The 20,886-nt window shown below is 48.7% G+C and overlaps 1 protein-coding gene across 1 annotated transcript; it reads left to right on the plus strand.

Annotated features, from left to right (window-relative positions):
- Positions 1-116: 116 nt before the first annotated feature.
- ATP6V1C1 (ATPase H+ transporting V1 subunit C1) lies at positions 117-20,489 on the plus strand. Its single transcript, XM_068161199.1, has 13 exons — positions 117-195; positions 5,224-5,405; positions 6,829-6,896; positions 8,563-8,648; positions 9,498-9,592; positions 10,951-11,042; positions 12,283-12,381; positions 14,190-14,258; positions 15,846-15,938; positions 16,026-16,119; positions 16,762-16,859; positions 18,254-18,380; positions 19,849-20,489. Exons 2-13 carry the CDS (start codon positions 5,274-5,276, stop codon positions 19,942-19,944), a joined length of 1,149 nt encoding a protein of 382 aa, XP_068017300.1. The 5' UTR covers positions 117-195; positions 5,224-5,273; the 3' UTR covers positions 19,945-20,489.
- Positions 20,490-20,886: the final 397 nt, after the last annotated feature.

Here is a 20,886-nt window from a genome sequence, read left to right on the forward strand (position 1 = left end):
CAGCCGCGCGAGCGCCCCGAGCGGCCGTGACCGTCACTGCGCCGCTGCGCCACAGCCTCCTCCCCTCGCCGCGCTCCGCCGTCTCGTGACCGGCGCTGCGGCGGCGTCAGCTGACCCGGCGCTTCACGTGACCCGCTGGCGGGTGTGCGGGCGGCGCGCGGCTGCGGCTGCCGGCGGGGGATGGAGCAGTGACGGGTAAAGGCGGCGCGAGGGGGGCCCGCGACCGTGGCGCGCCGCGGGGCACGGAGGAGGGTTGGGCCGCGCCGCCGCGCGCCCCGAGCGGGTAGCTCAGCGCTCCGGCCTCCCCCGGCCGCGCGCCGCGCGCGGGGCCTGGCCTGAAGGGCATCGCCGGCCGGGCCCGGCGGAACGGCGGGGGCCCGCCCGCCGCCGCGCCCCTCGGGGGCTCTGACGGGCCTCGGCATTGCTGCGGGGGCTGCCGGCTGCCGGGGCTGCCCTGCCGCCGCTCGGCCGGCCCCCCGCGACACTGGGGTAGCAGCTGTAGAGGGGGAGTTCTCTGGCGGAGTGCGAAGCCACAGTGCGGTCCCGGGAGCCGGCGGCGGCAGGGGCAGCCTGTCCGCCCCTCCGCGTTATGGGTGCTGTCGTCTAATCCCTGTGATCCCTGTGATCAGCGGCTCTGGGGAGAATAAAGCCAGCTCCCCCGCCCCGTGTGCCGGCCCCGGTCTGCCTCTGCTCAAGGCAAGGGAACTCTATCCTCCGGGTGCAGCTCTGCCTGCCTGGCTGTGGCCACCTCTGTGTGAGGCGGAGGCAGCGGAGGCCGGGCGCCGCGCCCCGAGTCGCTGCTGAGAGCGGAGCCGGCCGGGGCAGCCTCACGGGAGCCTGGCGCTGGGTGTGGGCAAACTCCGGAGTCGCCTTAGCAGAGGGAGCTTTCCCCTGGGGCTCCGCGGGGAAGGAAGCCCCAGCTCTCCTCTGCTTTCCTGGGTACAGCGCTGGAGCTGCTGGTCAGCAGTTGTATGGATTGTAGTAGAGTATGCTGCATGGTTTGAAATCGATTTATCCTACCAGCAAATCTTACACAGTACCAACTACAGGTAGCCATGCCCAGTGCATTTTAAATATATCAGACTTACTTTGGACAGTAGCAGAGAGGTCAAACCCAGGTTCCAGAGCTGAGCTCCAAGGGATGGAGCACTTCAAGCATTTGGTAGAGGAGCTGTGCTAGCTTGGCTAACAGAACATCTTGACAAGGTGTTTGTTGCTTAAATCTCTTCCTCACAGCCCATGGGAGAGGCTGGAGAACATGTCAAGGGAAAATCTGCCCAGCTGTTGGATCTGCAGTGAGAAAAGTGTGTTCTAATGAAGTTCTAGTATTAAGCCCTTAAAAATAAGAATTTGTGAGTACTGAGCCAGGATAAAGATCTGTTGAAGCACTGCTGGTCTTGCAGGCTTAGGGTTTGGTTTGTTTGTTCTATCCTTTGGTTATTCAGTATTAAACCAGTCATGTCATGTCCTGTGGAGTTGTAAGTATCCAGGTAGCAAGCTGAGTGCTGTGTGCAAAGTTGGAACTCCAGAGCCTGTGCCTGGAAATCCTGAACTTTGGTTCACAGAGTCTCTGGGGAGATCCTTGTATAAACCTGGTTTCTCATTTTCCTGATTTCCCCTCCCCCAGCTGTGTCACAAACACTTCTTGCTGAAGTTGGTCAGGAAATGCTTCACAATGGCACCTCAAAAGCAGTTTCACTGCTTAATGGTTGGCTTTACCCACCTTCAGCAGAACGAGGACAGCCACTTCCACTCACTTGGTGTCATAGTGTGGTAGGGATCTGACTGGAGAATGTTTAGGAGGAAAAACACTGCCTTGAAAGCCTTAACTGGATGCACATTGTTTTCTCAACACTTCTCCTATCTTCACTTCTTGTTTCTTGTTCCCCATAGTTCTGATTTCAAACTCCTTCCTCCCTCACATCAAACAAACCAACCCAAAACATTTAAAACTCTTCTGCCAAGCTTTTCCCCCCCTTTTGCTTGTGTGTGTTTGCCAATACATCCATCGAGTAGGTAGCTGAGATGGGGAAGCCTCTTGCTTTCCATGGCTGTTAGAAACAGAACAGGACTTCAGGAAAGCAGAAATGGTGAGGGAGAGAAGTCTGCTAGCTTAACAATTCATAGTATGAGTCAGGGTTGGAAGGGACCACAAGGATCATCTAGTTCCAACCCCCCTGCCATGGGCAGGGACACCCCACACTAGATCAGCCTGGCCAGAGCCTCATCCAGCCTGGGCTTAAACACCTCCAGGGACAGGGCCCCAACCACCTCCCTGGACAACCCATTCCAGGGCTTCACCACTCTCATGGGGAAGAACTTCCTCCTCACCTCCAGCCTGAATCTCCCCACCTCCAGCTTCATTCCATTCCCCCTAGTCCTATCACTACCTGAGATCCTGAGCAGTCCCTCCCCAGCCTCCCTGTAGCCCCCTGCAGATCCTGGAAGGCCACAATGAGGTCACCTCAGAGCCTTCTCTTCTCCAGACTGAACAGCCCCAACTCCCTGAGAGCTACAACTGTCCAACCTGTGCCTCTGTGCTTTCAGCAATAGGAAAGAAACCCCAACCCTGCTCATTCAGTTGGACAATCCATTTTTGCCTCTGATATTAAGGAGTAATGAAGTACTGTAGCTTATTGGAATTCAGATGTGAGGAAAAGATTTGCTGCAAGCCTGGTGGCAGGTGTTGGTAACTTCAGACTGGCAAATCACATGGAGTCTGCATCCCTGAACTTACTTTGAAGGAGTGGAAAGCTTTACTTACTGAAAGGACTTTATTCTGTCTGCTAAAGATTGTGGGTTTGGGTTTGTGTGTGTCTTTTGGTTGGTTTGTTTTCTTCTTCTTCTTCTTCCCATGGGAGAAGTTATTTAGGTTTTCAGTGGTGAGCTGATTTTCCCAATCTGTAAGGCAGGGCATAAGGCTGTGTCTTTGTAAACATGTAGGTGTTCCCTTAGGTGATACCCTCTCTGGAAGCTTTAAACTTACTATTTAGGGGCTGGTTATGTTTTAGTAGCAAAGGTGAGAGGACAGTGTTCCAGTTCTCTTGCTGAAGAGGATTCTGGATTTCTACAGTATGGCTCTTGTCTTTCACTTGGGTGTTTGCACACTGCTGCTGCTGCCACCTGAACTAGTTTATTTATCCAACACTTATCCCCCAGCCTCTCCTAGTCTGGTCAACTCCAAACAAACACAGTTTAAAGTTTAAACACTTGGAGTGCCTGGGCCAGCTTTAGTGGTGTCTTCCTGCATGGGGGGCAGCTTACTGTAAACTTGGCTGTGTCTTTTATAGGTCCACAGTTCAGTGAATCATGTGGAATGTATTAACCAATTTTGATGTGCATGAAGGTAAAGAGTGCATCAGAGCAGTCTAAGTCAGAGGAAATTTTGTCTTCTTCCAAACTGTTGGTAATGAGTACACCTGTCATGGAGGCCCATGATGTGAGAGAATCTCTTTGGTGCTTCCCTAAGCCAAGGCCCTCAGTCACATGGTGGTGACTGGTGTTGATTTGATAGTTCATGATACTTCCTGATACCAAAGCCATCAGCACCCTTCTCTGATTCTGCTCTCACAGGCTTTCCCCCAACAGTCAAGGGAGGAAGTAAACTTCCCCTTTTCACCCATGCTTCTGAGACAGGACCCCTTTTCTCACCCATACTGTTTCCAGAAGCAAAGAACTCCTTAACCTTTCTTCCAGCCTACTTTAGCAGCATGTTAGAGGAGAAGAGAGAGTAGTGCCAGTGAGGAGAGAACAGATAATTCCCAAGTCCTTGCTGTGCAGGTGTATGGCCCCAGCACAGGAGGGTGCCCAGCAGTGGACTGGTCAGGCTGGACAAAGAAGTGTGGAGTGGGACATGTGTCTGGGCTTGTGCATACTCTGATTTCTCCCATAGCTGTACCCAGCTTGCACTGGCTGTGTTTCAGATGATAGCACTGCTGTGCTGCTACCTAGTAATGCAATGCCAGACATATGGAGTGTGCAGGATCAAGAGCCTCTGGAACTGGATGTCATCATCTCTTGTTATAACCAAGGCCCTTAACTGAGGGAGGAGGGCTGGTGTGCTAGTGACAAGATGTGCTTCCTGATAGTCCTTTAATGGCTGGCAAACTGTCTTCAGCTTTAGGCTTCCTGAGTAGCTGAACCAAAGGACCAGCTAACAGGCCTTTCTTGTGCTCACCTCTGACATCAGCACCCTTCATTCTTTGTCTGCCCTAGTACCATCACACAGATGAAGATGTGTTGTTCTGGGCCAAGCTTGCTGCTGTGCATTCATTCTCACAAATGCAGGGTTGGATTTTTCTCTCTCTGCTCTGGTCTGTGCTGACTGTGAAATGCAGGTTGGTCTCTGCTCTTTCAAACTGCTACAGGTGGCATGGCAAATACCAAAAGCTGCCATTTTGCTCCTGTCCAGACAGGCTTTCATGTGATTCTCCTGTCTGTCACACAAAAGACATTTTCACAAGTCCAGTGAGGCTCAGTGAGGGACTTGTTGTGTGTGGCAGTGGAACACAGCTACTCTGAGCTTCCTGGGCTCGTTTGCATGTGGCTCAGCACCATTGTGGTTAGTAGCAACACTCATTTGCTTGCTCCCAGCCTGTGAAATATTGTTGAAGGTCTGCAATGACAGCAGAGGTACCCAGATTAGAAAGTGTCCTCCTTTGTGTTGACAATTCTAGTTGCCAGGGGAACCTTCTTTGCTTGAAGAATGAAGCTTATTGAATGTAAACATGTTTTACTGCCTTTCCTTCCTTCAGAACCTTGCCCTGAACTGAACATTGATTTGAGCACCTATGATGTTGACTATGTTGTTATTTGTTTCCCTCTCTTATGTGCTCAGAAGCAGCTTTCTGTTTGTACTGATGCTGGGAAGCACACACAGCTGTGCAAATAGGGTCTGGGTCCTGTCTGCCTGGATTTATTTTCAGTTAGGTCCTTTGCCTCTCATCTTTCTGTGCAATTGCAGCTACTGTTGCCAACCCAACCCACTTCAACTTGCAGCATGGGCTGTTTAAAGAGGCTTTCCCACTGTGCCAGTGTGGTTTGGTAGACAAGGAAGAAATGAGTTTGGAATCACATGCTACTACTGGGAAAATCTTTTAGACTGGCTGCAACTGCACTTGAGTAAAATGCCATGAGATGTTTTTCTTCAGGCAAGGCTTTCAGTGCAGAACTAATGGCAGATATTCTTTCTTTCCCCTCCCTGCCTCACTTTGCTTCTATTAGCATCTTGCCTCTATCTTCAGAAGCAGAAAGCATCAAGATAAAGACACAAAATGACTGAGTTTTGGCTGATTTCTGCTCCTGGGGAAAAAACCTGTCAACAGACATGGGAGAAGCTACATGCAGCAACCACAAAGCACAACAATCTGTCTACCAATTCCAAGTTCAATATTCCAGACTTGAAGGTAGGTAGGCCCCAGGTCATGTAAGAAGTGTTTGGCTTGCATCACCTTTGTTTCTTTAGACTAAGACATCTTTCACCAGTTTGAGACTTGCTTATAAAAGAGCTAAAGAGAATGTTTTACTGTACTGCAGTGTCCATGTTTGAATGGTACAGTCTGAAAGAGAAAGTTCATCCCTGGCCCCAGAAAGGTTTGTGTATTACTCTGGATTATTGCATTAAAGCAGGAAGGAGAAGGGAAGAGTGGGTGAAAACTTGCAGGCCAGCTGTGGGTACTCCAGTACTTAGATGGAGAAAGTCCAGGCTCCTGACAGTCTGACTGCTGCAGCACTCTTGCATCTGCAGAGTTTTCCCTGTTCTGCTTCTCACCCACACCAAGATACCTGATTACATAGAATCAGAGAATTGTTAGGGTTGGAAGGGACCTCAAGGCTCAGCCAGTTCCAACCCCCCTGCCATGGGCAGGGACTCCTCACACTACAGCAGGTTGCTCACAGCCACCTCCAGCCTGGCTGCAAACACCTCCAGGGATGAGGCTTCCACCCCCTCCCTGGGCAACCTGTGCCAGGCTCTCACCACCCTCATGGAGAACAACTTCTTCCTAACATCCAATCTGCATCTACCCATTTCTAGTTTTGCTCCACAGCAGCTCAGGATTTGATCTGAAGTAGTAAACCAAACATTGAAGCAAATCACTTTTGGGGAAGGCAGCCAATTCCTCATGTGAAAGTTGTTTTCACATATATTCACAGAATGTTAGGGGTTGGAAGGGACCTCCAGAGATCATCCAGTCCAGCCCCCCTCCCAGAGCAGGGTCACCTAGGGCAGGTCACACAGGGATGCATTCAGGTGGGTTTTGAATGTCTCCAGAGAGGGAGACTCCACAACCCCCCTGGGCAGCCTGTTCCAGTGCTCTCTCACCCTCACAGTGAGAGAAGTTTTCCTCCTGTTTCCATGGCACTTCCTCTGCCTCAGCTTCCACCACTGCCCCTTGTGCTGGCATTGGGCATCCCCCAGCAGAGCCTGGCTCCAGCCTCTGGGCACTCACCTTGCACATCTTTATAAACACCCATGAGGTCACTCCTCAGGCTCCTCATCTCCAAACTAAAGCCATTTTGGATGGCTGGAGTGCAGGGCTGAGACTGTGCCCCAAAGTGGAGGGAGTTAGATCCAATGCAGGTGCTTTAGGGGCATCCTGAGCAAAAGAAACACTGCAGCTTGGTGTTTTTAGATCAGCTGATGAAACACTTCAGGTGCAGTGTTTTCTGTAGCTCTGCAAAGTTACCTGTTCAGGAGACTCAGCTTTTGTTGCTGTTTGCTGGTCAGGTGTTCAGCTATGTGGGTGCTCTTTGTTTGCAGTTTAGCTTACATTGCTCTCTGTCCATGCTTGTATTCAGCTGCTAATGCATTGTTGTCTTTCCCTCTAGGTTGGCACACTGGATGTTTTGGTTGGTTTGTCAGATGAGCTGGCTAAACTGGATGCCTTTGTGGAGGGGTAATGGTTTGCTTGTACCTGGCATGCAGAACGTTAGAATCAGAGAATAGAGTCAACAAGGTTGGAAAAGACCTCAGAGATCATCAAGTCCATCCTGTCACCCAACACCTCATGACTAGACCATGGCACCAAGTGCCACATCCAGTCCCCTCTTGAACCCCTCCAGTGACTCCACCACTCCCTGGGCAGCACATTCCAGTGGCCAGTTACTCTCTCTCTGAAGAACTTTCTCCTCACCTCCAGCCTAAACTTCCCCTGGCACAGCTTGAGACTGTGTCCTCTTGTTCTGGTGCTGGGTGCCTGGGAGACCATTAGAGTAATGATGTGATGGTTTGCTGAGTTCTAATCCTGCACAGATCACTTCTGGCTTCTCCTGGTTTCATAGTGCTCCTCTGCAGCCAGTCAGCAAGCTCAGGTTTCAGCAAGGTTAAGCTGCTCTTGAGAACAATATCTTTTAGAATGACTGTGGAGCCAGTGTGGCAGTCTGATGTCACCAGAACTCGTGGAACCATCTGCTGCTTCCAGAAGGGAAGTGTTGGGGAGTATTTTGCTAACTAGGCAAGGAAGCTATTTGGCATGGCACATGTGAGTAATATTAAGTGTAGGTTTTTCTAGTGAGGAAGGCAGGTCTGGAGTGGCAGCTGTCATGAGGGTTTTGGCCTGGGCTTTCTCCAGAGCTCCTCAGTTATCTTTGGTGTTTTGTTGTCATGGTTGCCTTGTGTTTAATTGGATTACTCATGGAATCATTAAGGTTGGAAAAGATCTGTAAGATCAAGTCCAACCTCCTACCCAGCACCCCCATGACCACAAGACCATGTGCCAGAGTGCCATATCTACTGACTTATGCTTTTTGAATGCCTCCAAGGATGGGGAGCTCACCACTCCCTGGGCAGCCCATGCCACACCACTCTTCCACTAAGGAAATTCTGCCTAATTCCCAACCTAAACTTCCCCTGGGGCAGCTTAACCTCCTGTCCTGCCATTAGTTACCTGGGAGAAGAGGCCAGCACTGGCCTCACTACAGCCTCCTTTACAGCAATCAGGTCTCCTCTCAGCCTCCTTTTCTTCAGGCTGAACAACCCCAGCTCCCTTAGCCACTCCTCATGTGACCTGCTCTCCAAACCTCTCCCCAGCCTCGTCACCCTTCTCTGTACCAGCTCCAGCACCTCAATCAGTATCTGTCTTACACTGCAGTGCCCAAACCTGGACACAGTGCCTGAGGGGTGGTCTCATCAGGTCTGAGCACAGGGCAGTCAGTTCCCTACCCCTGCTGGCCATGCCATGTCTGACAGGCCAGCATGCTTGATGATTTCTACCTCACTGTCTATTTTCAGGAAGGGGTTAGGATTTTTCCAAGTACCCCAGACTTAAAAACCAGATTGGAATACAGTGAGATGATCACCTAAAGCCAGCCCCTGTTGTCTGCAGGTGTGGGAGTAGCCTCACCTTGGTGCTAACTGATGAGTATCAACAACAGAGGAAGGACTAAGTGAAGCTGTGGCATGTATTCAGTTGGTCTTGAGATGCTGCTGCCAGTTTGTGCTCTTGTGAAGCAATCAGCAGTTCCTTTTTGATCCACTCTTGGGCAATGTCAGGTCAGCTCTATCAGTGGCATTTCTCCAAATGGCAGGATTGTTTTTTCATGTCTTTATCTTTTCTTTTTCAGTGTTGTGAAGAAAGTGGCCCAGTATATGGCTGATGTCCTAGAAGACAGTAAAGATAAAGTTCAGGAGAATCTTCTGGCTAATGGAGGTAAATTACTAACCATGATGTGTGCATCCTATAGGAGCAGGGGAGAAGGCAGTGATCCTGAAACATACTGAGCACTGCTTCCCTGTATGACATTCTGAAGCCTGGTTCAGACCTGGAAGTGCTTTCTCCCCAGAGTCTGAAACAGATGATAGGAGCCAGAAAGACAAGAAATTAGATCCACATGCTAGGTTCTCACAGAAGCCTTCTGATCCTTTAGGGCTGTAATGTGTCATTACTGATCTCTGGTGGAGCATAGAAATCACTGTGATTACTAAACTTGGTATTAGTCTGCCATCTGGGTGGGTAGGCTCTGCTGCAATACTCAGTTGTTCCCACCTTGTGCTAGACTGGTTTGGTGAAAGCAGTTGTCTCAGGGAAATGTTGCTCCATTTTCTTGTAGTAAAGAGTTGCCTTGGCCTTTAAATCATTGGTTTGTGTTCAGAGCCATTTCCTGTAGGTCACCACATCTTGTACTGCTGCAGGAGAGGCTGATGTGAGTGGATTGACATGATTGGATTCACATGCAGGTGCAGTGATCCTGACCAGCAAAGCTGTTCTCCCACCTGTTTTTCACACAAAGCCAAAAATAGTTGGTCTTGCCTGTGCTTCTCCAGCCCTCACTGACTTAGTGATAACTACCAGTTGGAATCTGCAGAGGTGGAGAAACCAGCACCCAAAGGTGGAGGCCATGGGTAGCTTCCAACTTGATTGTTGATTTTAGAGTTTCTTAAGCAGCAGGGTTCCCCCCTGGGAAAGTCCCCAGCCTCTTACAGCACTCTTCTGCTGCAGCACCCCTACAATCCAGCAGTCTCTTTACTGTCTGTCTGACAGAGTTCTTTGCCATTGTAGTTGACTTGGTCACCTATATAACAAGGTTCCAGTGGGATATGGCCAAATACCCAATCAAGCAATCCTTGAAGAATATTTCAGAGATCATTGCAAAGGTAAGGTGGTTTGTTTATAAACCTTCCCTCCTTGAGACAGCTGTGCACAGAACTTGGTCATCAAGCCCATCTGTCTTGTTTTTGATGACTCCATGGCACTTGGATAACAGCAGGAGTGAACCTTTGTGTTCTTCTAGGTGCTGCCAAGTTGCCTGGCTGGGGATTGATCTTTGGTAATAGTTCTGATTAATCCTGGAAGGTGGATTTGAGGAATGTGGCTTCCTTGAGCAGCAATGGCAAACCAAATGTGAGAGTCTGAGTCTAAACAACAGAACAGTTGGAACTGTGATGTGCAGGCTGCCAGGGATGTTAAACACACAATGTGTCCTCTGCCTGGTTCCACAGACGCATTAATTGTCTGAAATAAACAGTACTTCAGCCCTGAATCCAATGTATCTGTCCACCCTGGAAGTGACCCTCTGCAACTTCAGACATTCCAAGACACCTCTAAGTTTTAACTGAATGAAGAAAGTCTCTTCTAGCCCAGCATTTCCTTTGTAGTCTAAGCCACTCCCATTGCAAACCAGCAGCATGAAAGATGAGTTTGTGAAGGGAGGTGGTGGCAGCATTCACTGTGTTTGCCTTTGCAGGCATGCAGGATGGGAAGTAGCTCTGTTTGGCGAGGGGGGGAGACCTAAATTAACTGTGATAATGTTTAGAACCCTGAATGTTGCTATTTGGTATCAGGCAAATGATGCATTTAGTTGTTACCCTGACCTTGAGTGACCAAGGCTGTTCACCTCAAGGAATGGTGCAAATCTAGTAGGCAGATACGGTGCCACGGAGTCTCCTTTTACATCACAGATGATGCAGAGCATTAAGTGCTTTGCAATTGTTAGGTCCTGATTTGCTGCCCGTGAGGCTGTGTCATCATTCTTGTCATTGAAATTCTAATGAGGGGGAAAACAGAATGAGAAGGGAGGTAACAGCTGGAGAAGTGATGGCCAGTGCTCACAAGTGTGCTTGCAGCACAGCAGGAAGGTTAACTGAAATGATTTGAGGTAGACTTCAAATGGCTGAAAGTGAACTTTGTGATTCTCTCTGCTGCCAGCTGAGAGGGAGGCTGGCAGTGGCAAGGTGGATGGGCTGATGGGCAGCTGGATGCAGTAACGTGTCCAGTTGATGCCAGAAGGGGATGTGCAACTTTTATTGGCTGATTTTTTTTCCCTTTAAGGAATTCTGACTTAGATTTTTTCCTCCCTGTTGAATGAAGTCTGCCAAGCATTAGAGCAATTCACCTTTGAACTGCTCTCTCTTTCCTTCACTTCTCAGTGGTAGACCTGAGCTTTGAAATGGAGAAATCATGTCAAACCCATTCTGGGTCTTGAGGGGCTGTTCCTTTTCTTTTTATCTTGAAGGGAGTAAACCAGATTGACAATGACCTGAAAGCAAGAGCCTCAGCATACAACAACCTGAAAGGGAACCTTCAGAACCTGGAGAGGAAGAACGCGTGAGTCACGCTGGGGCTTGCCAGCAGAGCCTGGAGGGTCACCCAGCTAGGAGAACTGAGCAGCATGGGAAGAGGCACATGTGGTCTTTTAGCTGTTTATCAATCTTGACTAGCAGCTGCCACAAGAGAACATCTCTTAGCAGCTAATTGGCTGGTAACAGCTCACTTGATTGATAAGCAGTTATGAACTGCACAAAGGCTTTTGGGAGAGGCTTGATGTTAAAGAGCTGTGTAAGGCTGCTCCTTAGGTGTCTGTCTAAACAAGGAAGTCTTTCCCTTCAATTTATGCTTGAAGTGCATCAATGTTATTGAGTTACTTCCATCAAATGTAACCAGCAGAGACAGCTGATAATAAAGGAAAGAGGGGCTGCATGCTCTCTTGTCATGTACCTGTGATGTTTATCTGAAATGCTGTTGAGGTACAGTAGTGCTTCTGTACAAACACACTTGATTAAATCAACCCAACCCTGGCATTGCACTTAATGCTAGAAGCCCTGCTGGCTGATTCAGAACCATGGCTATTTGCTGCTTCACATTTTGATTGAGGCTCCATGTGTAGGTCTGTGCCAGGCTAGGTGTAACTGTGGGGCTCCACAATTCATGGTTTTAGAATCACAGAATTGTCAGGGTTGGAAGGGACCTCAAGGCTCAGGCAGTTCCAACCCCCCTGCCATGGCCAGGGACACCTCACACTACAGCAGGTTGCTCACAGCCACATCCAGCCTGGCTGCAAACACCTCCAGGGATGAGGCTTCCACCACCTCCCTGGGCAGCCTGTGCCAGTCTCTCACCACCCTCATGGGGAAGAACTTCCTAACATCCAATCTGAGTCTACCCATTTCTATATCTGTTCCATTCCCCCTGCTCCTGTCACTCCCTGACACCCTACAGAGTCCCTCCCCAGCTCTCTTGTTGGCCCCCTTCAGATCCTGGAAGGCCACAACAAGGTCTCCTTTAATGGCTGTTGTGGTTTTAAATCACCTCCAAAGAGAACTTGGCTCCTGAGGTGTCTGACGTATTCAGGCTGGGGAAATGCTGCACAGCAGTGGAGCTGCTGATAAAAGCTTGTGATGACTTCAGACTGCAGGATACAGAATGCAGAGAAGGACATTTTTTGTGCTCTGCTAATTGTGGGTGCTCAGCAAATGTACTTTTGAAAATGATCTCTTATCAGCTGTGTGATGTAAATGAATTCATTCTTACCCATGCACTTACTCTGGCTGTCTTTGTCTGCCTGCAGGGGAAGCTTGCTAACCAGAAGCCTTGCTGATATTGTAAAGAAGGAGGACTTTGTACTTGATTCAGAGTATTTGGTCACGTTATTAGTGATTGTACCCAAGTAAGTTTATTGTTTGCCCTAATAGCAGAATGAAAGAAGAAAGCTAACTCAAGTAACAGATCCCACAGCCTTACCAGACTGTAAGAAAGGATATCTGAATTCTCTGGATGAGCTAAAGCAGGCTCTTGGATGCTTAGGAGAGGCAAATGAGCCTGCCTGCCTGAATTCCTTTGTTCCCAAGAGCTCAAGGAATGCTGAGTGCTCAGGAATGCCTTTAAGAAACCAGAGATTAGACCTGTGTCTCTTATCTAATAGTAGCCATGAGAGGTCATGTTGCAGAAGGTATCCTTATGAAAATAGTAGGTACTGAGTGAAACCATGACAGGTTTTAATTAGAAGGCTTAATGATTGAGTTACCCTGCTCAGGACTGTGCTGGCTTTTCACCACTTCAGGAGAGCACTTTGTTTCAGACTGCCAGAATCAGAGAGTCAACAAGGCTGGAAAAGACCTCAGAGATCAAGTCTAACCTATTACCTAACACCTCCTGACAACTAAACCATGGCTCCAAGTGCCACATCCAAGCCTTTTCTGAACACCTCCAGGGATGGTGACTCCACCACCTCCCTGGGCAGCACATTCCAGTGGCCAATCTCTCTCTCTGGGAAGAACTTTCTCCTCACCTCCATCCTAAACTTCCCCTGGCACAGCTTGAGACTGTGTCCTCTTGTTCTGGTGCTGCTTGCCTGGGAGAAGAGACCAACCCCCACCTGGCTACAACCTCCCTTCAGGGAGTTGTAGACAACAATAAGGTCTCCCCTGAGCCTCCTCTTCTCCAGGCTAAACAACCCCAGGTCCCTCAGTCTCCCCTCATAGGGCTGTGCTCCAGACCTCTCCCCAGCCTCATTGCCCTTCTCTGGACACCTTCCAGCATCTCAATGTCCTTCTTAAATTGAGGGGCCCAGAACTGGGCACAGGACTCAAGGTGTGGCCTAACCAGAATGCTGCTCTTACACTGATCTAAGTATCTGCCAATGGAACCCTGCTCCTGTGGTGTTGAAGGTTTGCTGGGAGGGGACAGGTTGGTCCTGTCTGAAATGTTTGAACAACAAACCCCCAACCTCTTACCCAGGCCAAGGAAAGTGGTGACACAGGTGGCCTGAAGACTGCTGTAAAGGGACAAAATGGCACTGCAGTGATTGTTCTGAAGCTGGGCATGAGGAGAGAGAACTTCTAAAGACAGCCAGCAGACCAGTTACCACAGGAAGCAGTAGTCTCTGTCACACATGAAAATCTGGTGAAGGCAAATCAGCTTTGCAGTGCCTTCAGTGCAAAGCAAGTGGTTAGCATATCTCAGCTGTTACTTTTCTTTCACCCTTGGCTTGGGTTTGGTGTCCAAAGGGTGGAACCTCTTTACCCACCAAGTACAGGAAGACAGGGCTGCCAGACTTCAAGTGCAGAACTCTGGGGAACCCATTTGTAATTGTGTAAAGGTATTCCATGATTTGGAATCAAAGGAGTGGAGTTGCACAAGGAGTTTCTGCTAAACCTTGGCAGAGAAGTCTGCTTGAGACCTGTGCTCAGTGATGACTGATTTCACAGGTCTTGGATTTAAACACATTCCACTTGTAGACTTAAAGGAAGGCTGAAGAGAAAATGTTCCTTCTGCTGTTGCTAGAGTTTGCTGAGCAGTCATCTTAAAAACAGGATGAGGAGGACTGCCCCTGGTACCTCTGTATTGCTGACAGCCTCCACCTGTGCTGAAGGTTGTGATGAGTAGAAGCTGTTATGTTGGGAAAGCTTGAACCATTAGTCTTAAGATTTGTTACTGCAGTACTGGAAGTCTAACCATAACCTGTGTGTTCTCCAGGGCAAATTATAATGACTGGGTTAAGCAATATGAAACACTGGCAGAGATGGTTGTCCCACGTTCCAGCAAGTAAGTTTAGATGCTAAATCTCCTGTTTGCTTCTCTTCTGGTCTAGAAGTGTTCTTTAGCTGGCCCAGCTTCCAATTTTAAAGCTTGGCCCAAACCCCTGTCCAAATGCCCAGCTTGCTTGAGCCTGATCTGTTGTATTTGAGGGAGAATTCAAAGGATCTCCAACTGCAGGTTCAACAAAGTTAGTTTGATAACTTCTGTGGCAAAGGAACTGAAAAGTTAATCTAGTTCAGGCACATTCACCTTAAAGCTTGTGTGTGGTGCAGTTCAGCAGCAACTCTGAGCTGCTAGCCTGCAAGCTTTATGTCTGTGTCCAGAGGACTTGAAGCAAGTTACTTAAGCTGTTTGAAAGCCACTGAGGACTTGGAAGTGTGGATGATTTTTCCTGTGTGCAAAGAATCATAGAATTGTTAGGGCTGGAAGGGACCTCGAGGATCATCCACTTCCACCCCCCCTGCTGTGGGACACCTCACACTGGAGCAGCTTGCCCAGAGCCACATCCAGCCTGGCTGCAAACACCTCCAGGGATGAGGCTTCCACCACCTCCCTGGGCAACCAGTGCCAGTCTCTCACCACCCTCATGGGGAAGAACTTCTTCCTCACATCCAATCTCAATCTACTCACTTCCAGTTTTGCTCCATTCCCCCTGCTCCTATCACTACCTGGCATCCTAAATAGTCCCTCACCAAAAAGGCTGACTTGTTTCTCTTGGGCTAACAGAGGTCATCCATTCCAATCCTGAGGCCAGGATGTGCTGCTGCTGTTAAGCCACTTGGAGCAGTGTGGTAACCACGCTGCAAACCGAGTCAGCACGTAGCAGGAGGCAGAGTTTCAGCTGGCAGAGTGCAGCTGTGGTCAGCCAGGTCTGATGTTGGCAGCTCTGTGCCAGTCAGAGATGCTGAACTGGCTCTGGCTATTTGCACATTTGAATTGGATCAACTTAAGCCTAGTGGGAGATCTACTAATGATTTGTTTAATTACTGGGAAATGGTGGTCTAGGGCTAGCTGAGGAGGGGGTGACTTGGTAACCCATTGGGTGCTGTTTGTGTTGAAGGCAGCCTGACACTGAGGAGCAGTCTAAATCTCTTCAAGCTTTGTTCCTCAGCTGAGGTCTCCCAATACAGCAGGCCTGTCTTTGGACTGTAAGGCAGCAGTGCTAGGGCTCACCTTGGCAGCCCAAGAAACACTGTTTTTCTTGCCCATCTTTGCTTTTTGCTTTGTACCCTTTTCTGGTTTAAATCCATTTCCTTTTTCTTTCACACCTGCATTTCTAAGGGTCCTGTAGTCCACAGCTCTCAGTATGGAGCCAGCTTCAGCTCCTTTTGCTGTGAAGGAATTTCAGCTTGAGCAAATACCCAGAGATGTATGAAGAGCCTGAGTGCTGAGGGCTCTGACTTTGCAATGCAAACCCTCACCCTTGGTGAAGGGAGCAGTGTGAGCAGGTGCAGAAGCTTCAGTTCTTTTCTGTATGAGGGGTTTAGTTTGGAATCTAATCTGAGGTGATCCAGTACAGAGTAAGCTGCTGCAGAGCAGACCTGAGGTGACTTGAAGCTTGGGAGCTCTGACAGCTTTTCTCCTCCTGTGCAGTGTACTCTTTGAGGATCAGGACAGTTACCTCTGCAATGTCACCTTGTTCAGGAAGGCAGTGGATGACTTCAAGCATAAAGCCAGAGAGTACAAGTGAGTTTCACTCTGTGTGTGTTCTGTCTCTCCTGTTTGAAGGACTCCTGGATAGCCTCTTCTGGTTTTCTTCTCTTCCCCACACAGATTCATGGTCCGTGACTTCCAGTACAATGAAGAAGAGATGAAGGCAGATAAAGAAGAAATGAACAGGCTGTCAACTGACAAGAAGAAACAGTTTGTGAGTCTGGATAAGCCAGTCACTATAGAATCAGGAGACCTCTCAAGAGCTGTTATTGCCACATAACCATTGCATGAACTTCTTGGGATCCTGAGAAAGCAGTGCAAGGCTGATGTGATGTGGTCCTCTTGCCCCCCAGCCAAGCTGCTCAGGGAAAATGGAGCTTCCTGTGCACCAGTGCTCCTCACCACACTGAGCCAAGTTTGGAAATGGACAAGTAGCTGGGTGGAAGAATGAGATGTTACTAAAATGGTCTTTAACCTACTTAGCCCACAGCAGTGAAATGGGGTACTGAATCATAGAATTGTCAGGGTTGGAAGGGACCCCAAGGATCATCCACTTCCAACCCCCCTGCTGTGGGACACCTCACACTGGAGCAGGTTGCCCAGAGCCACATCCAGCCTGGCCTTAAAACCCTCCAGGCATGAGGCTTCCACCACCTCCCTGGGCAACCTTGTTCATTGTCTCTTTACTTGCTATTGAAACCACCTTGAGCCATTATGTCCCCAGTGAACTCTGCCTTTAAGTTGTCTGTGTTACCATGGTATGGATGCTGAATGTCTGCTCAAACATGCCTAATAGGCTGAATCTCTTTCTTCTGAAGTTTACACTAACGTTTTGGTTTCCTCTCCTCTTCCACAGGGGCCTCTGGTTCGGTGGCTGAAGGTTAATTTCAGTGAAGCTTTCATTGCATGGATTCATGTCAAGGCACTAAGAGTCTTTGTTGAATCTGTTTTAAGGTAATGAGGCAGACCTGAGCAGTGATGTTGTACAGACTTGGTAAGCATTTACAGGGGAGGTGTAGGCTGGATGTTAGGCAGAAGTTCTTCACAGAGAGAGAGGTTGGCCATTGGGATGTGCTGCCCAGGGAGGTGGTGGAGTCACCATCCCTGGAGGTGTTTAAGAGGGGAGTGGATGAGACACTTGGTGCCATGGTTTAGTTGATCAGATGGTGCTGGGTGAGAGGTTGGACTGGATGATCTCAAAGGTCTTTTCCAACCTGGTTAATTCTATTCTATTTCTACTTCTTGATCTAGCTTGGCTTTGCCAGACTGAGGTGTGTGAATGCCACCCTTCCAGGAAGGAGGAAGCTGGTAGTAGGACAGTTAGAATAGCTGATGGCAATAGCTCTTGTTGCCAGCTGTGGAGTATTTGAGGGAGGTAGTTGTGTATCCTGCCCCCTTGGGCAGTCTGTCCACCAGTGCTGTGGGAATTGCAGGTACACTGTGAGCTGCAGCAAGGCTTTTCTGCTGCTTTTTAACCTGCTTTGTGAGCTCCTTGTAAAAAGAGCTTCCTGTATCTTCTGGTGAAGTGGGGAAATGGGAATGGCTCAGAATCAAAAGGCTTTGTGTAATGCATGTTAACATCTTGAGCTGGCTGCTCTCCAGAGCATGCCTTCCTTAGCATTCTGCAGGCTCAACTTCTCAATAGTATTCAATATTCTAACTGTAAACCACAGATATTTTTCATACCTATCCAGAAAGACAGGCACTAAATTAACTTAAGACCCAGCTCCTCCTGCACTAGAAAGGAGCTGGGTTTGGCTTCTTTGGTTTTGGGGTTTTTTGAGTTGAAAGGACTTCTGCTGTAGTCAGAAAATGGAAAGGGTCTTTCAGTCTTCTTGATGTTATCCTAAAAGAATCAGCCAGAGGAGGAAAATAGAACAGTCCTCACTGACTGGCATCCTAGGCTGGTTTGTAGGCTTATTTTGAATGTAAACTTGGGGAAGGAAGGAAGCTGAACTTGATTTGGATCTTGGCAAATGCTTCCCCACACCTAGAAAGGAGGATCGAGAGAGTCTGGGTTCTGCACTTCATGGCAGAAGCAAAGTCTCACAAGTAAACTGATTGGAGTATGCAGAACTCAGTCCCAGACTTCAGGCCCCTTGTGAGCATTGTGCTTAGCAGTCAAGGGGTTTAAATGATTTTGAACAGCATTTAGACTTCTGCTTTGTTATTTTCAACTTGGAACAAGGCAGTTCTGATTCACTGGTGGGTTACAGAAAGAGTCTTGCAGGAAGGCAGGTGAGCAGAATTCTCTCTTCAGCAGCAGGATTCTTCCTCCAAGGAAAACTCTGCTTTGAAAGGTGAGGCTGAGTGCAGGATTTTCATAGCTTTCTGCTTGACTTCCCCAGGTATGGTTTGCCAGTTAACTTCCAGGCAATGCTGCTTCAGCCTAACAAGAAAACAATGAAGAAACTGAGGGAGGTTTTGTATGACTTGTACAAGCACCTTGACAGCAGTGCAGCAGCCATCATTGATGTAAGTCACCTTGCAACTGCTCCTCCCCTTCAGCAGTAGGGTTAGTCTGTTTAAACAACAGAGAGACATTCTGTGGCTTCATTAAAAGATAACAGAAACCTCAGCAGCATCTTCATCATTTTCTCTCAGCACAATTGTCTCCATATAACAGCCTCATGTCATTCCTTCTTACTAAAGTCTTTCCCACTGATGGGAAGATAAGTTGTAGACTGCATTTATCACACTATCAGAGAATTCCAAGTCACTGTGGAGCTGAGACTGGGTGTGAGGAACTTCAACCATTTTCATATGTCTTTTTGAGCCCAGAGAGAACACAAGAACTCTCCACAGTGGCCTTAATAGTGAAACAAAGTTGGGTTTGGGGGGTTTCCATTGCTGTCTTTAATGGAGTTGTCCTAGGAGGCTGAACTGATGTCAGGATGGAGTCATCCTTTCCACCTGCAGAGGTCTCATTTTCCTCTTCTCAAACTGGTTTGCTGGGAGGCTTAATGTGCTCTTGCCCAAATGAAAGATGAACTGAAAAAGGACCACCCAGTCAGCTCAGCTGAGTTGTAAAAGCCTACAAATCCTGGTGGGGGTTATTTGATGTCACATTTAATAATGTGATGGGGTTTCCCCCCAAAGGATTTCTTAAGTCTTGTTGGGAAAAGGGGATGTGAGACCCTGGAGGTGTTTAAGCCCAGGCTGGATGAGGCTCTGGCCAGCCTGATCTAGTGTGGGTGTCCCTGCCCATGGCAGGGGGGTTGGAACTAGGTGATCCTTGTGGTCCCTTCCAACCCTGACTGATACTATGATGCGAAGATACCACACTTCCTGTGATGTCCTGGATCAGTCAGCAGAGACTCAGAAGCAGTAAAACAGAACTGCAGTACTTCTCCTGGCAGTCTGTTTAGCATCAGATGTGAGTTATTGGCAGGCAGCTGCTTAGATTTTGATCAGAAACCCCCCCCCCCCACACACACAATGATTTCATTTTGAGCACTACTTTCTTCACTTGTCAAAGATGAGACTTTGTGAGTGAAACAATCACTTGAAGGTGAAAATGGCAGCTTGAAGTCTTGCCTGGCCCTGCTTGCTCTAAAATCGTAGTATCATCATAGTATCAGTCAGGGTTGGAAGGGACCACAAGGATCATCTAGTTCCAACCCCCCTGCCATGGGCAGGGACACCCCACACTAGATCAGCCTGGCCAGAGCCTCAGCCAGCCTGGGCTTAAACACTTCCAGGGACAGGGCCCCAACCACCTCCCTGGACAACCCATTCCAGGGCTTCACCACTCTCATGGGGAAGAACTTCCTCCTCACCTCCAGCCTGAATCTCCCCACCTCCAGCTTCATTCCATTCCCCCCAGTCCTATCACTACCTGAGATCCTGAGCAGTCCCTCCCCAGCCTTCCTGTAGGCCCCATAAGAACCTGCTTCTGAAGAGGAGTCTGGGAGTGTAACTGGTTTCAAACCTTTGTTTGCAGGCAACTATGGATATCCCTGGCTTAAACCTCAGTCAGCAGGAGTACTACCCATATGTGTACTACAAGATTGATTGTAACTTGCTGGAATTCAAGTGAAAACCAATTCCCTAACGTGGCAACCTTCCCAGTGTTGGTGTAAACAACCAGAAGTGAGGCTGAACTGCAGTAATACTTCAACACCCTACTAATCATCTGCTTGCTTCTTATGTTAGGTGAACTTAACACACTGTGGTCCATCTCTAGGCATTTTCTTTTTCTTCAGGAGGAGTGTAGGTAATCTGCTTCTAGCCAGTTCTGTCTGTAAATGTATATTGGGAGAACAGAAGTATTTATAAAGAGAGTGATTTATTTAAGGGAAAGCAACAACCCCCCCCCAGCTCATTCCTCTTTCACATGGTGGTCTGTGTTAATTCCATGTCCCACTGTTTATAAACCCAAACCTGTTTACAGAAGCCTGGTGTAAATGTTCCTGGCCATTTTGTTCATTTGGTTTGGTAGCTACAGTTGTGTTACTGTTGTTGAACTGTGCTGTAAAGTATGTACAACTGGTATGCAATTGTGTGTTCTGAGTGGTTTAAAGTGACAGCTGAAGCCCTGTGCACACAGGAGAGGAAACCAGTAATAAAACATACCTGTGCAAATGTGTCACTTCCTTGTACCACATGGAGATGCCTGTGGCTGAACTGCAGCAAAGGCTTGGACAGGTGCTGCATCCTGCATGCAGGGGTGCAGGAATGCAGTTCTTGCAGCACCAATCCCTGTGAGAGCTGCAGGTGTTTCTTCTGCTTTGTGTGGAAAAGCTCCAGCACCTCGTTTGCCCACCCAACCTATGGCTCTAAAGGTATGAGACAGTTGTGGGGAAGATGGGAGTAAGACTCACCAGATTGCATTGGGTTGGGAAGGGATCCTCAAAGGTTGTCTTGTCCAACACCCCTGCACTCAGCAGGGACACCTCCAGCTGCAACAGGCTGCCCAGGGACACAGCAGGGCTGATCTTGAATGGCCTCCACCCCATCCCTGTCAGCCTGTTCCAGCATT

Source organism: Melanerpes formicivorus, unplaced genomic scaffold (assembly GCF_026170545.1).
Source record: "Melanerpes formicivorus ecotype bairdi unplaced genomic scaffold, bMelFor1.0.p_v2 SCAF_56, whole genome shotgun sequence".
Taxonomy (NCBI): Eukaryota; Metazoa; Chordata; class Aves; order Piciformes; family Picidae; genus Melanerpes; species Melanerpes formicivorus.